Genomic DNA, 16,557 nt, shown 5'->3' with positions numbered 1-16,557 from the left:
CCAACACTTGTGCTGGTGCAAGCGACAGAGTCAACACAGAGAGCTGGCGGAGGAGGATTGAAAGAAGATCGGTTCAAATATCACATTAATATCGCCTCACTCTTGATCCGTCACCCTAGCTTGTAATTGTTCTTTTCATTTTTTTCTATCAGGTTCATTCATGGAACGGGGGTTCAAAATTATTGAATCAAAACAAATACGTTAAGTGCTTGTCTCTTGTGCAAGGAAAATTGTATTACGGACGCCATGCCAGTAGCATTCAAATACTGACTTTTTTTATGCTCTGTAGCTCTAACACAAGTGTTTTTGCATACATATAAATCCGTTAGTCGCTTTGTGGCTATATTCTTTGCTCCTGTTGGAGCACTGACCGTCAGAATTCGGTTGAAACCAGGAAATCAATTTGGTATCAGGGACACTCAACAGCATTCAGAGTGTTCTCGAAAATTAGTCGGAAAAGGAAATCCGATCCATGCAGTGGATTGATATATTCTCTTCCTTGGATGGAGCGACTGTTAAGGTATCCATAATAAGGAAGAACAAGATATATCTTGTGCTGCCATAATTACAAGATACATCTCAAGTTCACTGGTCACCTCCATGATTTCATAGCCAGCTCATTCCATAAGCATTAAATTCTTGATTATTTCCCTTAATTTCTCTCTTTCCAACCCCGCTCAATCACTTGACAATCTTGCCTCTTGCCTACCATATTTTCAAGCAAAAATATCCCATTGATTTCTCCTCTTGGCTAGCCGTGATCTCTTTCACGATTTTGCCTCCTCAAATCTCCAAAATTTTCTCTTTATAGAGTTCAAATAAAATCTCTTAAGTTGACACTGAAGAGAAATAGGGCAGAACAAAGCCCTCTTCTGTTGCTCCGAGATGACGAATGGCGACGGTTAGCACTGGCTCCGGCAGCTTGAAAAAAGTGAGGAAAGCCGTCACTGGTGGTTGACGCAGTGAACGAGCTTCGGGCGAACCCCAAACTCTTCAAGCCTTTTTTGCCAAAAAAACAGAGCAGAAACGGGACAAACTGACTACGGCTTTGCCGGTGACCAGCGAGGGCTATGACTGGCAAGTGGCTTCAATCTATGGCCGGCCTGAGATATTGGCGACTGGTGTGGGTTAATAGTGGCTGCCCATGTCTCTGCTCGTGCTTGGTTGGGTGATGCCTTCGGGAAAATGGCTGAGGTGGTGTGATGATTGATGGTGGCCATGCATGGGACGACAATTGTTGTACGTAGGTTGGCTGTGGTTGGGAGTTTTTTCTCTGTGGAGGGGGTGATGTATGGCGGGTAGCGAACGGCGGTTGGTGGTGTCTTTCAGTGGCGAGGGAGCGACGATGACGGTAAGAATTGAACGTCAGCGTTTTTCGCCTGGGAGTAGTGCAGAGAGAGTCCGCATAGGATCAAGTCGATGCGAAGAGAGCCGACTAAGAAGACTGAGTTGCTCAGGACACCAAATTCAACATCCTGGAGCCCAAACCTAAACTTGTTTTCGGAAGATCCTAGATCCTGGGTCGCCCGAGCCTCCCAACACCCTCACGATGACAATGAGTTGAGGTCGTGGAGGGGTTGTCGGAGGTTGTGGCGCAACTCGTAGATCTGGGTGGTGATGGGGAGCGTCGGTGAAAATAGTTCATCTCATGAAGTGTGGAGGAGTAGAAAGCATAAGGGAGAAAAGAGAAGAAAAAATAGAAAAAAAATGACGTGGAGAGATGAGGGCAAAATATACACATGGAAATGCCACATAAATTATTTTTTTTTTAAAAATAACTTAGATTAAAATTTTAATTATAAAAGCCACATAATCAATTGGACCGGAATTTTTCGTCGTTGGCACTTAAGTAATCGTTTTTTCTCCGATTTGGCACTTATACTAATGGGCAAGCAGGCTCAGGCTCTAGGGACCACCTTTCGTACATTTCTACTGGTCCAGAATTCGAATAGCGAATGAAAGACCAGAAGATTGGATTTAGAAAGCACTTCCAAGCGAAATGAGATCGAAACACACCAAGGGCCTGCAAATCCCAGTAGAGAAAATCGGGCAATTTTCTGGTTTGTACACGAATGCGTGAGTTATACCGAGTACTCAGTAAATTATAGACCACTTCAAATCTTCGTTTTCGAGAGTACCTTTTTGAATCCCTCAAGCTGATCGCAGGTCAGTCACGGGGGGATGATCGCCAGAGCCTGGCGCAAACGCATACCAGACAGTACAACCAATTCCCAGGCAGACCTGAACCAGAAAACGCCCATAAATGCCGTTGGAATGGGTAATTACCTCAACTATGAGTTTTTCAAACATTCCTTCATCTTTTTCTTCAAAAAAAAAAGAGTTCCCCATCTTTCCGGGGCCCGGGGAACAAATAGGCATGGGGAAGAGGGAGAGGGGGGCTACGAGCCCTCTCCCGTTGCTGTTCCCGGACCACCCATCCCTTCCTTCCCCTTCGCCCGGCCCAGTGAGGTCCGATCAGTCGGTGAGTTCCTCTCCCGGTGGTCGAGTTAGCTTTCTCATATTCTCCTTTCTCGGGCTTGGATTTCTTCTTAAGACTCTCCCGCTAGCCTTTGTCATTTTATCGTAAGATAAGAGAGCGCTACGCCACTTGTCTTCATTCCTAAAATCTTTTGTCCAAGAGATTGGGTGGGTGTTCTGTGCCTCTTCTGCCCTCTCACGAATTGGAATCGAACTCGATTCCCACCCCTGGCATGGTACGATCATCCACCTCCTCCGATGATCTATCTGCAAATGAGTTGGTTGATCCGGAATGATGCCCAAAGAAAGGAATATACATCAACCCTCGTTCATTGGAAGGAAGGGCTTTGCTTTCCGATCGCTTTTTGAGGCCGGTTTGGATGAGCGTGGGCAAGTTCGGGATTCGCTATCACTTTCGGCTTGGAGCGGCTCACCCCCTTTGTCACTTAAAGGGGAGGGGAGATCATTTGGGGTCTAGTTGAACTGCTACTTATATAAAGCAATTGGTCGATCAACCTTGATTTCATGTTTATATACGTCACTAAGCCGGCGAAAACTTTTGGCACTAAAGTGAGCGCCGTATACAATTTTTGGCACTTCTAGTGTCCTTCTTCCTGTGATATTCACTACTAAAGAATCTCTTCCTTTTTTTGTTAATCTTTTGTCTTTCCTTTCATTCTATTCCAATCTTGATGAATATCCCTTGTCTTTTCTGTGGTAGTCAATATTTTATTTAACTTCCTTACTTCTTTTGTGTTTTCTTTATTACCACAGGCTGCGTTTGGTCGTCTGCATTCAAATCGGGATAGGATATGATAAGATGAGATTATGAATTCTCCAAATATCCTTCGAATTATGAAAAATCCCCTCGTATGTTTGGTGCAACCTATGATAGGATTAAAATCTTTAAAATTCCTCATCATTGTAAAGCAAGCTTCTCCTTCCTCAAGCTTGCGACTCTTCTCATCTATCTCGCAACCAACTCCCAAACCTCGACAAACCTAAAAGCCAACTACCCCAAAACCCTAACCTCAATCCCACCCGTTGAAATCCACAATGACTCACACCTCCACACCTATAGACGAAATTCGGCACTCAGAAAAAATCACGAGAACTCCGAAGCAATGCCTCCAACGCCCCAATTCGATCATCCTTTACGCAAAACCCTCGTTGAATGTCCACAAGTAACTCCAATAACTAAGAAGGAGAAAAAAGAACAAAAAAAGTGAAATTATCAGACAAAAGTGATGGATTGGTTGATTCACGATAGTTATGTGGGGATTGGAGGGTCAAAAGAGGTATCGATCAATGACGAATTGGAATTGAAGTGGTGCGAGCAACTTTGCAATTGTGAGTTCAAAATCTGTTCATTCTTTTTCTTCTTTTGGTTCCACTTCTCTCTCTAGTTTTCGACTGGAACAAAATCCAGAGAAGGTGCCATGACTATTTTTTAATTTGTTAAGTTATACTTTTCTAATTTTTTTATCCAATCCGGGCTTATCTCACGCTCTACCCCAGATTTCTTATCCGGCATTTTATCTGGATATACGCGGGTTTATCCGGTTCATAGGTTATCGCCAAACACTGGATAGATTAATTTGTTATCCTATCTGGACTCAAATCCGAAATACCAAACGTAGAGTGATCCACGTTTGTTAAGTATGTATATATCTTTTTGGCTAGGGAGGGAAAGGCGGAGCTTCTAGTAGGCTCAATCTTGAAAATCTAGCTAAGTTTAAGACCATTTTCTAAATTCGGGATCGGATCGCATGTTGGGTCGATTCAACAAGAATTCACAGTCTCACCTATGTCTACATTAGATGTGAACACGATATTCATAAGCAAAAATATCCCTAATTTCAAAATGCCGAAGAATGCAGTAAATAAAGAGAATGCAAGACCATGCAATATTGATATTTGTACTTGAGAATCTAATTCCGTCATTGTCTGCAGATTCGATCCCTAATTTTTATGAAATGCAAAAGGGACGTCTCCGGTCGGGAAAATTTAGCCGTCAACAAGCGTGTTCTCCAACCAATATAAAAGCTAAGAACTTTCATACAGAGAATGAAGATGTAAGACGAGATGGGGTCCTTGTGGTTGCGGAGCATAACCAATCGGCATTGGTGCTGATACAAGGCTGTGGGTGCTCGGTTTCCCGGGTTTCCAATTCTTGGATGTAAGCGAAGCATCTATATATAGACTTTGGAACATATAACTTAGGTTTTATTCGTATCAAGAAATGAGAAGTAAGGCCGAAAATACTATATAAATTGAGTTCATTATAGCCAGTCCAGCATATTATGCAAGAGTGGGTGTCATATAATCTCGGCCAGCAAAATTCAAATATATATATATATATGTGTGTGTGTGTGTGTGTGTGTGTGTGTGTGTGTGTGTGACAATAAGTATTGTGGTCACATTTTAGGACTTGATTGCTCTTTTTGAGAGTTTTACGACTCGATTGCAGTTTCGTGATAAGTTTTACACTTGATTGCACTTTTTTGAAATTTTTAGGACTCATTGCACATTTGGAACAAGTTTTAGGACTTCTAGTGCATTTATCGTATTTTGGAAAATAGAAGAGAAAACGTACCAAAAGGGCATTAGAGTAATCTAGCGTAATCAAGTTCTCATATCCATAATCTCTAGTTTGTAGTAAAAAAGTATTCTCCTACACTTTACTTAGGTATCTAATCGACTTACCAATAACTAATTAGTGGCGATTCCAAATTGAAATGAATCGTATGTTAAATTGGTTAAATAAAATTTTACAAAAAATGTGCGATTGGTAGGGCTTGAGAGTCCGAGTTAAGTGTAGGCTTAGCAATCCATTAACCATCCCCTAGGGCGGTTCACCCGAGGGAATGTCACGACAGCTTGGCAACTCCATTAAAGACTTGAATTAAAATTCTTAGTGAACTTAAGCCGAATTTTCTCTTTAAAAAATATTTTGTTTGGCAGTATGGAGATAAGGTACGTTCCTTACATTGTCCTAAATGTTCTTGCAGATTGGAAGTTATAAGGGGTGGAACGTTTGCTAACCTTTATCATGCAGATTGGTGATGGGAATGAATGGCTTAAATTCAATTTGGAAGGAGTGTTTGCTTCTTCGTCAAACACTCTCCTTCATTGTCATCTCCCCTTTGTGATTAGGCATTAGAATTTGTTTGAACACACTCTCCTAAATGTTTTCAAATTAGGGCTAATTGAAGAATAAAGAGAGAATTATGAATTTCCACATCGATTTGCCACGTCAACTGAGTTTTTGTCACTTTTCATCAATCTCAGTAATTTCACAATAAATTTTGATGGAAGCTAACGGATGATAATGTTATCATGGAAATATCAGTTTGACATTTTTGGTGACCCTCTTGTGTGTAGGCCACCACGTCTCTTGCTCTCGTCCTTGTCTCTTGCTCTCAGTTGGAACTTTTTAGTTTCTTGTGCTCTGCTGAGAACCCGAAACAGATTGTCATTAATTTAATGCTTTTCCATTTCGTACTGATGTTACAGATTTGGAGGTTCTACAGCCAAATTTTGGGAGGAAGGAAATGGGATTTGAAGCTCCGAGATGAAAGTCAGTTCCATTTTTGTTTCTCAGAGAATTTACAGTTCGTACAGCATCTTTCGGGAGTTTTGGGGGTTTGCTTTCACTTTTTTTCTTGCCCTTCTGAGGTTTGCTTGTAAAAATGCACGAGGAAACGAAGTTTGTAAATTAGATAGATGAAAATAGCAAACAGAGATATAGAAGTTGTACGTTGGAGATGAGTTTGGGAATCAAAGTTGGTGAAGCCCTCAAGCCATTTGGAAGAACAGAGTTCAGATCATTACCATTCAATCTTTTGATCCTGATTGATTGTTGTTAATTTTCTTGCATAAAGCACGAGAAAAAGCAAGAAAGAAAGAAAGAAATGTCAAAGATTAATCTCACTTATCTCTCGTCCATTGGTCAAGCCACATTTCCATGGAATATGACTGAAGATTGATATCATGCAGGCTTAGACCCTAGATTCTCGCCTGAGCATAAGAAACCACATGATATTGTATCATAATTTTGCTTCTCATGTTCTCTGCTGCCAGAGTTAAATAGCTAACTTTTGTAATCTTATACAAATGCTGATGAAGACATGACAAATTAAGTGGACACACGAGGCCGCATATATGAAATTAACAAAGCAATTTAAAGGCTCTACAAAATCATCGAAAAGACGGATATATTATGGAATTGACATCATGTTGAACTTGAAGAATTTGTCATCCCAATTAATTAGGTATGCGCGCAAAGACCATGACACTACACAATGTGTTGGTCAAGCGCTTCATATCGTAGAGATGTAACATGCAATATTCTTTTCCAGAATCACAGTTCATACCAATTCAAATCTTTTGACAAAGAAATCAACTTTAATGCTGCTATTCATTCTACAATGTGATACTTTATTGAGCATGCATGACCACGAATTTCCATGCAATCAAAACTGGAGAAATCTTGTATTTTGGGTTGGACTTGGGAGGCACAAGTGTGAACGGTGTCTAGTCAAAGCAAGGGACAGAACAAAATGAACGTAAGCTTTTAAGTTTGAAAACATGTACTCTGCTTTTCCATATGTCTGCATCGCTCATAACAGCTCATATCTCTCTTGCACTACATTATATTAGTATGACCTCTCTGTTCACCAGAGCTCCGCTTTAATTTTATCATTCTTAAAATTTTTCACTCTCCAGCAACCGGCACTCGTTTTTTCAGCCATTTGTTCGCTACTTTACTCAAACCACACTTCCATGGTAAGATTTTGTCTTCATAGTGTTTTCAGGTGCCTTTGCTTGTCTTGTGTATTAGCCATAACTTCTTCGCTTTTCCTTCTGTTTTTTCTTTCTTTCTTTCGTGCGCTTGGTCAAGCCTAAAGTGTTTTAGGTGCACATAAAGCGCGGATACTTCCAACCTCCCTCATCTTCTCCACTCAATCCGTTTGTAGTGTACCGGCTAATTAGATGCTTCCGGTGTTCGATTACCAAGTCGATAGTGATGGTTAATAAGAACTCATTGGATACTTTCTGGAATAATTCTCGTCTATAACTGTAATTCTTCAATTGTGATATTGGGTCTCAAGTAAGTTTGAACTGCCTCCCAGATGGTAAAAAGATATAGGTTGTTCATATGATTTACCTAATATCCCGCCGGATTAATCTGTCTTTGCGTAGATGAATCGTGATTATCCCTAATGCCTGACCAAGGCAACAGACTTACTGCTTGTCGAAAACAAATCTGGACATGAGACCAGGAGAGAAAAATATGAAACTGCATCACATCATGAGTATACTACACAGAGATCAATGCGGTCTTACTATTATGGAGTCATTACTCAATCCGATCATTCTAAATGAAGCCTTCAATCAATAGAACGTACAAACTGCCTCTTTTCTATTTCCAAATGCACTAAAATTATGTCTATTACACAATGCACTAATACCATCCTTGCAGACACCTTCTGATGCCCATTTCGTATTCCGCTCACAATTGCTGGTCTATTTTGGTCTTGACATCTAGAATAAACATGAGCTGTGAATGACTCAAGACTTTGAGATTCTCAAGACATCATCATCAGTCTCTTTGCTCTTTCTTGTAACACGTATGTAGCACAAGACCACCACGACCAAGGGCATCACAAATCCTCCAAGGATCACATCCCCACCGGTCGGCCCGGAGGAATGATGCCTTTGTACTCTTCTCGTGGCTCTCATCACTGGAGCTTTTGCCATCACGCTCAATCCAATCCCACCTTCAAATGGAGCCGGACTCAGAGCAGGTGTATGTAAACTTCTCTCTGTCGGTAATACTGATATGCCTGAATCGTCATATGCCCTTGTCTTGGCCATGAACATGAAAAACATGGCTAATGCAATATACATGACTGGATGCAGCCAAGCCATGTATTTGCTGCTTCGAAGGATTCTTGGACCAAGATGCAGAGCAATGCAAATGTACGAGACATGAGAGGTTTATTTATAAGGGAATGTGTAGGATTCAATTGATTCCTTCTTTGTAAAGTAATTTCGAAAAAGTTGGTAAGACCACGGTCTGAGGACTGAAAATCAAGGAAAGCGTGGAGAAAAAGCAGGCGACAAAATTTAGGCAGATGCTTTAGCATTTAACAAGGGGAGTTGTGTTTGGATAGGTTGATCTGAGGAAATGTCCTAGGACCATGTATTGAGACTTTAAGTTATTATTTTTATATGCACAGTCTGTGAAGAAGATGGATTGTCAGATTACATAAGACAAGCAAGAACAACTGGCTTTCTTTCTATTGCGGTCTCAGGATCACTCAACACTCTTGTGAAGAAGAATTTTGTTTAATGGGATTTTTTCTTCCCTTTTGCCAGGGAATACCTGTCTGTCTTGTTGATTATGAAATGCAAAATCACAGTCACGTGGAATTGAACAGATTGCGAAGTTTGTATCTTGATGTAAAATATGAAAAGAGTTTTCAGTGAGTCTGCCTTGAGGCAATGGTCAGATCCCATTATAAAACTCTGTTTGGTATCCCATGTTCCTGATTTCTTTTATTGCGTCTCTAGACAGGCATGACGAACTGAAGGCAGCTTACTACTTCAATGTCTCGCTTCTTGAGGGTCACTTATTATCACACACTATGCACTAAAAATGAATCATTTGTTTAATTTGTTCCCGCCGTTCAAGAGATGTTTGATTCTACAGTTGATCCATCATGTTATTGTTACGCATAAAAAATGTAAACAATTCTTATGCATAGATTTCAAGCTTTGACTGACTTTCCAACAGCTGAATCCACAGAACTAATCACTAGTCTTTACATAATCATAAATGCATAGGATAATGTATCTAGGGAAGATAACAGAAAATAGGAGAGGTGTCCTCCATTTTATTATGCCTCAAAATGTTTCCTGATTATAAAAGTTTATGGCTGATTAAATGCCTTTGATAATCTCTTGGAGCAAATCTTTGGTCCGTGAAGCCTTAAGCATTTCGCCAGAAGCCCCCTGAAAACAAACCACATAAGACCTAATTACATATCATTGATCAACCGTGTTCAATTGCCAAAGAAGGTAATTTATTCTTATTGAGCATACCTCCATACATGACGATATGAGCATTGCACCTTTAAATGCCGTGACGCTGGGATCGGTCAGTTCGAAACCGCAAATGCTCAGCGTCTCCAACAACTTGGTGAATCGGCTTCTTCTCTTCGGGATTACGATCTTAATCCACAGCTTATGTTCGTCAATGCTGGTCACCTGAACATCTGGCTGCGCACCCACCGACAGAGTTAGACCAATCAGTTTCAAAAGTCAGCATCAGAAGACGATGCAATGTCAAATTTCTAAACCTTAATCCCATTTGCTTCCATATCTTGCGCTGCGTCAATCTCATCGACCAATGCCTTTGGCCTGTCTTCACACAGTGCCTCCGTTTCGAGAAGTTGGTCACTCAGGGCCTTCACATTCTTCTGTAGCTCCACTATGTAACTCTCTGCATCATCTAAAATTGTTGCCAGGTTCATCTGACATAGACAGAAAAGCACCAAAAAATTCGCGGGGTCAGAATCTATACTCATATATGTCTGCACAAAAATGATCAGTAGGTTCTTGGGTATTTGCATTTGTGATTTTTGGGACTAATGAGCGTAGCGTCAGGAGCCTCTGGTTCAGCTTTAATCGCCTCCGCCTCTCAGCTTCCAGGTTCTTGGACTTGTATTGAGTGTCATCCTCCTCCTCCTCGAGCTGCCCTCGGCCGATCCTTCCATTCTCGCAACCTCCAATTTCACTTAAGCACAGTCCATCCATGGCACAAATCAAGGATGGACTGAACTTCAAGTGAGTGGCCAATTGGGATAAATCTTGCTGAGAAAGAGACACTGGGAATGAGAAGTACTTGAAATGGGAGTTTGTCCTGGATTGGTTATATAAAGCTCAGCCTCACAAGAGTAACATGCCATGTAGGAGAGAGATTCTATTGTTTGCTGTGAGTTCTCATCTTGCTGCTACAAATCTGTTGGGTAGTTCAGTCCAGTTGTTAATTCCATTCTGTTGGGCAATCTCATTTATGACAAAGCCCCAAAAGACAAAAAGAGAGAGAAAATATTATGCATATGAGCTTGTAGGATATTCTGGGGATGAGTAATTACTGAGTAGAATGATGGGAATCATGCACACTTCCTGTAGAAAAACAAAGGGTTTCCATTGATCATTGTCCCCAAAAGGGTTCATTGATCAGTCTGGGGAAGTATGGTCAATGTTAGATTTTATATGAGCAGTTGCTCATAATTGACCGGAGGCAATGGAAAAGTTGTGCACTTGACTTACCAGAACAGTAACAGAATGCATCATAATTCTTCTGGAACTTGGAAACCCCTTTCTAAAAAAATATATAATACATATACATAAGTATAAATTCATATACATCGAAATATATATATATATATATATATATGTTCCTAATCAATGGAGCCCCGTTGTAATTTTCCATATCTTCCTTGACTATAGTGAATTTTATTGGAAGTTTCACAATAAGGATGGAAAAGGATGCTTTGGACATAGAGAACTACAAACAGCCTACCATAGGGTTATGTATATGATTCAAAGATCTCTTTGTTCATTTTTGTAATTATTTTCTACTGGCTCTTTTCTCCCCTTTTCTCAACTAATTCTCTCTTTCTTCTTTTTCATATTTTCGATGCGAGTTTTCTTAAATTTATTTTTTTACTCAGTTTCACTTTCCCCATACACATATTGCCATTGGGATTTTTACACTCCTTTTGCATATTGTCACAAGTCACAACAAATTCGCCTCAGCATAATTTCTCATGTGATCTGCTGGTTTTGCCTTTTGATAAACTATCCTTTTTACGTTAAATGTGTTGGAGAATTGGGGATGAAGATAAAAATATGAAATTGAATGTGAGGTCTTGCTCTTGAATAGACACTGTCCTTAAAGTGTACAAATTCGTTTGTTTTGACTCATTGACCATAAATTAATATGAATAACATTTGGATTTAATCGATTTACTGCCAATATTAGAAGTAACAAACCAATATCGCATGTATCTCTTCGCAATTATTTTCATAAATCAAAGTAAGTTAAGATAAACCAAATAAATATTTTTGGAAATTTAATTTCCAGAGCTAAAAGTAACATTAAAATAAACCCGAAATTAAAATTCAGTTTTTGCCTAGTGTCAAGTGCCCATTTTTTAAACTTTTGATAATGTAGTATTTTTCCTTTTACCTCCACGCTCTTTTCCATTAAATTCAGTCTCCCATCATTGACACAAACTCTAAAAATTGCCCCCAAATTTTCTAACATTTTCTATCTTAATCTTTCCATTTCGATAATTACCGGAAACTGTAATACATATTGAATTTGAGTTTCATAGATCTAAGTATCTTACGATATTTGAGAAATGCACACACCAAAGGCTTGTGCAAATACTAACTGCGCCGTTCCGTTAGCCCCGTTAATTTTTTCTTAGAAGAGACATCGTCCGTGAATATATTCTTTTTATATTAAATTTCCACCCTAGGTGCTTGTCACCAGAGTGACAAAGCTTTCTTTCAAGGACAAGGCGCTCATGTGGTGCCTAGTGAGATCCCCATTTTAAATAAAAAAAAAAGGAGAAAAAGTATACTGTAAGTGTTATAACTTTTTTTTTGTCATTCGAGTATCATAACTTTTGTATAACTTTCACTTAAGCGCCATAACTTTGTCTAGAACACTTGAATGATAAATAACCTTTCAATCGATCACTTGAGTATTTACAACTTTTTTAAAAACATTCCAATATTGGAGTGAACTATTTTGATAGTTATGACACTGTATTTACAAATTTTTTGAAAACATTCCAATATTGGAGTGAACTATTTTGATAGTTATGACACTCAAGTGATCGTTTGAAAGTTATAGCATTCAAATGAATAATTTTTAGAAATCATGACACTCAAGTGTCAAAAAAAATAGTCATTGCACTCAAATATGACTCTTGTGATATCATCCAAAAAGGACTATAGATTGAAAATGAAAAAAAAATATTAAAAAGAGCTAAAGGGAGTGAGGCCTTCGCAAGAGAGGACGAGCAACTCTCGTCGAGACCCCGATGAGTGTTGCGAGCGAAGGAGGTGGCTATTACGCCACCCTGTGTCGCTCACCCCTCTTCCCTTGCGTGCATTCGTTCTCTCTAATTTTTCCATTTACAATTTTGAACTTATCAATGATGTAGCAGTTGCTACGATGAAAATTAACAATGAATGTTACTTGAGTTATTAGAATTCCCATTTTGTATTTCTTTTTTTTGTAAGTTTTAGGATCCAAAAGAATAATTAGTTTTACGGCTTTAATGCACTTTACGGACTGCCCATGTTTAGGGACATGTAATTCACCCTAGAACGACCAACAATGCAACTTTTAAGGGTGTCCGACTCCGTTGTCGCAAACGAGACCACCCCTTTCTAAGACCCCTTCCTCTGAACCACTCGTGGCAGGAAGCGACCCGCCATGTCCTCGGTGCTTCGGCGACTCCATGGCGTCTTGACCGGACGGCCCAGGCTCCCCCGCGTGGACCTCGGCAAGCAATGCGACCTCGGGCAACTGGTCGCCAAGTTCAAGCAGCTCTCCGAGTCCGGCGAGTTTCGTCGCAGGCGTGTCCTGTACGAGAAGACCGTCCGGCGCCTCGCCAGGCACCGGCAGTTCGCCTTGATCGAGGACCTCCTCGAAGACCAGAAGCAGTACGTGGGGAGTTCCAGCGACAAATTCGCGGTCCGTTTGATAAGTCTTTATGGGAAAGCGGGCATGTTCGAGCATGCCCAGAAGCTGTTCGACGAAATGCCTAGCCTGAAGAGGGACCGCTCGCTGCTGCACCTGAATGCCCTTTTGGCTGTCTGTATTTGTTCCAATAAGCTCGATAAGGTCGACGAGATTTTCCGTCTGTTGCCAGAGAAACTGTCGCTGGATGTTGATGTTTGCACCTACAATACAGTTATTAAGGGTTATTGCCGGATGGGTGCAAGGGAGAGAGAAGGCCGATCAGGAGAGAGCTAAAATTCGGTAGGAGCAGAGGTGGCTGGTGCTGGCTGTGGCAAAGGTTGAGGTCGGCAGCGATGTGGAGATTGGTTGTTAGGGGTAAGTTGGAGAGAGAGAGAGAGAGAACAAAGAGGGTGGCGAATGCGACAGGGAGGACGAGCAGTGGTGGCCAGCGTCCGCCGCGCCAGAGGTGGAGTAGTGTGGTGGTATGGAGGTTGGCGTCGGTGGCAATGTGCTCGTGCGAGCCCACGCACACACATTGACACACCGAGGTTGCGGATTCTTGGTATGTACTGTGTTGGACGGGATTTTCTGCACACAAGTTTGTAAAGTTTAACTATCGACTCTGGTGAGTGAGAATTCTGGTGCACATTGCACATAAGTTTAGTGAGGATGAGGCAATATTAGACCCGGCGAATCCTCAAGCCGAAATTTTTGTGGGCGAGTGTGAGTCTATGGTAACGCTTGGAGGGGGCGATTACGATGTTCACCAACTTCGGAATTTCTTTTGTGATGGCCAATGAAAAAGGTTCATAAAGTTAAAAAAAAAAAAAAAACACTAGATCAAAAGACCCCATTTCTTTCTTTCCCTTGAGTTCTCATATGGATAGATACCGGAATTTTTGCCTAAGGAAAATAAGAAAATAAACTAGTGTAATTGGTTTTCGGTCTGGTCCGATTCTGGGTGGAATCGGGAATATAGTCGATTCGTTCCCCCTTTGGAACCACCCCTAGGAACCGGGAACTAGACCGGCGCTCTCGTAAACCGGACCCAGCTGGTTAGTTTGGTCCAGTTCAGTCGGTCCGTCTTACTCACCCTTAAAATAAACATGACCTGCAGCCTAATAAACTCAAATGCTAAGTGTCTTTCCGGTATTTTTCTTTTTATTACTATGACCTGTTTTTGAAGAAAAAAAATTAAAATTTGACGAGTATCGTGAGCAACTCATCGAATTAAGTAGTAACGAGTTCAAACTCCATTTGACAAGATAATCAAATAACTCGAGTTCGAGCTCAAATCGAAATTAAACGAGTCGATCCCAAATAATCATCGATCGGGAATAACTCGAGTTCGAACTCCATTTGAAAAGATAATCAAATAACTCAAATTCGAACTCAATTCGAAATTAAAACGAGTCTAAAACTATGAATTTGGAATAGCTAATCAACTTAGTTTTTGCCCTTGTTTGCAACTACTCAAAACAGTTCTAAAACCCTTCCTCTGAAGTTCAGAACCACTCGTGGAAGGTAGCACGCCCCCATGTCTACCGTGCTTCGTCGCCTCCGTGGCGTCTTCGCCAAGCCACCGCCCCGTACCCGCACTCGCATAGACCATCTCAGCGGACGACACGACCTCGAGGAGGTGGTCGCCAAGTTCAAGAAACTCTCCCGGTCGACCCACTTTCGTCGCAACAACGTCCCGTACGAGAAGACCGTCCGACGCCTCGCCTATCACCAGCAGTTCGCCTTGATCGAGGACCTCCTCGAACACCAGAAGCAGTACGTGGCGCGCTCGAGCGACAAGTTCGCGGCCCGCCTGATCGGCCTTTATGGGAAAGCGGGCATGTTCGAGCACGCCCGGAAGCTGTTCGACGAAATGCCTAGCCTAACACGACAGCCCTCGCTGGTACACCTTAATGCCCTTTTGGCCGCCTGTGTTGAATCCAAGAAGTTCGATGAGGTCGACGAGATATTCCGCCTGTTGCCGGAGAAACTGTCTCTGGAGATTGATGTCTGCACTTACAATACAGTTATTAAGGGCTACTGCGTGATGGGTGATCTTGATTCTGCTCTCTCGTTGCTTGACGAGATGGAGAACAAAGGGATTAAGCCTAATTTGATATCGTGGAATACCTTGCTTGAGGCTTCTTATGGAAAGGGCAGGTTATCGGAGGGAGAGAAGATATGGGATCTAATGGCGAGCAAGAATGTTACTCCTAGCGTCAGGAGTTACAATCCAAGACTTCGTGGAGTACTTTTGCAGAACAGAGTCGCGGATGCTGTTAAGCTGTTAGATGAAATGCGGGGTAAGGGAATCAAGGCTGATACACACAGCTACAATGCTTTCATCGTTGGGTGTTGCCAAAATGGAGACTTGGACGAAGCCAAGAACTGGTATTGGCGGCTCATGGAGAGAAAGTGCAATGTTGATCGGGTGACGGTGTCTGCTCTTGTCCCTTTGCTTTGTGAAAAGGGTGACTATGAATTGGCCCATAGGCTTTGCATTGAGGCCATGGATCAGAAGTTACTTCGCGGAACAGATACTCTGCAGAGTGTCGTAGATTTCTTGGTTCGGGAATCGAAAGTTGAACTGGCAACAGAGATTGTGGAACATGGCAAGGCCAAGAAGACACCGTATAATCTAAAATTGCCTCAAGCAGCGTAATGGCTTTTCTCGCGTAATGTAACAATCAACTGTTATGGTTACTACTAGTCAGACTTCATTTCCCCGATGGTCTTTGCTGAGCTCAAACTTCGATATACGATATTGTGGATGGCATTTTATCAATCAACTAGGCCACAGTGAACTAGGGGAAAGCATGAAACAGGTTCCATTTATTAAAGAATGCCTTTTCCCTTCATTGTTTCCACTGTTTTTGGGGTTGTTGAGGAGATGCAAATCGGTATTGACGCTGTTCTGTTCATAAGACTGTAGAGTCTTGACTTCCCGGGTTTTGAACTCTTCGGCGTAACTGTAACGAGAGCATCATTAGGTTTTTAATTCAAAGCAAAGGGAACTATGGCCATTTTCTCATTTGGTTTTGTATGTGGGGAAGGCATGGTGCAATGCAAGGAGTTTCGCGCTATTGTCCCTCTCGAGTTCCTTGCAGTGACAAAGCCGAGTGCTACTTGCTGTTCCCATTATGATTCTTCATTTTTTCCTGGCTGAGCCGAGTCGGGGGCTCTGAATCACGGGCTCATTCATACCCGGTCTGCGCCTAAGTAAGGTGCTTCTCACGTTGGGTGCAAAGAATCCTTCTCTCTACTCTTTACCCATAGATCATTGCATTGCTTTGTTCTTCTCT

The 16,557-nt window shown here is 41.5% G+C and overlaps 3 protein-coding genes across 3 annotated transcripts; 2 read left to right on the top strand and 1 right to left on the bottom strand.

Annotated features, from left to right (window-relative positions):
• Positions 1-9,171: 9,171 nt before the first annotated feature.
• On the bottom strand, positions 9,172-10,777 carry LOC115692837 (transcription factor DYT1-like). Its single transcript, XM_056305840.1, has 4 exons — positions 10,644-10,777; positions 9,846-10,507; positions 9,589-9,765; positions 9,172-9,498 (listed from the first exon to the last, which is right to left on the bottom strand). Exons 2-4 carry the CDS (start codon positions 10,116-10,118, stop codon positions 9,427-9,429), a joined length of 522 nt encoding a protein of 173 aa, XP_056161815.1. The 5' UTR covers positions 10,119-10,507; positions 10,644-10,777; the 3' UTR covers positions 9,172-9,426.
• Positions 10,778-13,006: 2,229 nt separating this feature from the next.
• Positions 13,007-13,549, top strand: LOC130135908 (pentatricopeptide repeat-containing protein At3g13160, mitochondrial-like). The gene has a single exon (XM_056305771.1). It carries the CDS (start codon positions 13,007-13,009, stop codon positions 13,547-13,549), a length of 543 nt encoding a protein of 180 aa, XP_056161746.1.
• A 1,126-nt stretch (positions 13,550-14,675) lies between these two features.
• On the top strand, positions 14,676-15,962 carry LOC115662571 (pentatricopeptide repeat-containing protein At3g13160, mitochondrial-like). The gene has a single exon (XM_030584704.2). It carries the CDS (start codon positions 14,793-14,795, stop codon positions 15,915-15,917), a length of 1,125 nt encoding a protein of 374 aa, XP_030440564.2. The 5' UTR covers positions 14,676-14,792; the 3' UTR covers positions 15,918-15,962.
• The last annotated feature ends 595 nt before the right edge of the window (positions 15,963-16,557 follow it).

Source organism: Syzygium oleosum, unplaced genomic scaffold, assembly GCF_021117445.2.
Source record: "Syzygium oleosum isolate NSW1041296 unplaced genomic scaffold, Sole_v2.1 Sole_v2.39, whole genome shotgun sequence".
Taxonomy (NCBI): domain Eukaryota; kingdom Viridiplantae; phylum Streptophyta; class Magnoliopsida; order Myrtales; family Myrtaceae; genus Syzygium; species Syzygium oleosum.
Note: the sequence above shows the minus strand (reverse complement) of the source record. Positions and strands in the feature narration are given on the sequence as shown.

What these genes read in the sequence shown, in the direction of transcription:
- LOC115692837 (XM_056305840.1), bottom strand. Translation starts at nt 10,118, where the DNA reads ATGCAAATACCCAAGAACCTACTGATCATTTTTGTGCAGACATATATG. An exon ending in TGGAAGCAAATGGGATTAAG is followed by an intron (nt 9,766 to 9,845) that starts GTTTAGAAATTT and finishes GTGGGTGCGCAG; the next exon opens with CCAGATGTTCAGGTGACCAG. An exon ending in TCATATCGTCATGTATGGAG is followed by an intron (nt 9,499 to 9,588) that starts GTATGCTCAATA and finishes GTTTGTTTTCAG; the next exon opens with GGGGCTTCTGGCGAAATGCT.
- LOC115662571 (XM_030584704.2), top strand. Translation starts at nt 14,793, where the DNA reads ATGTCTACCGTGCTTCGTCGCCTCCGTGGCGTCTTCGCCAAGCCACCG.
- LOC130135908 (XM_056305771.1), top strand. Translation starts at nt 13,007, where the DNA reads ATGTCCTCGGTGCTTCGGCGACTCCATGGCGTCTTGACCGGACGGCCC.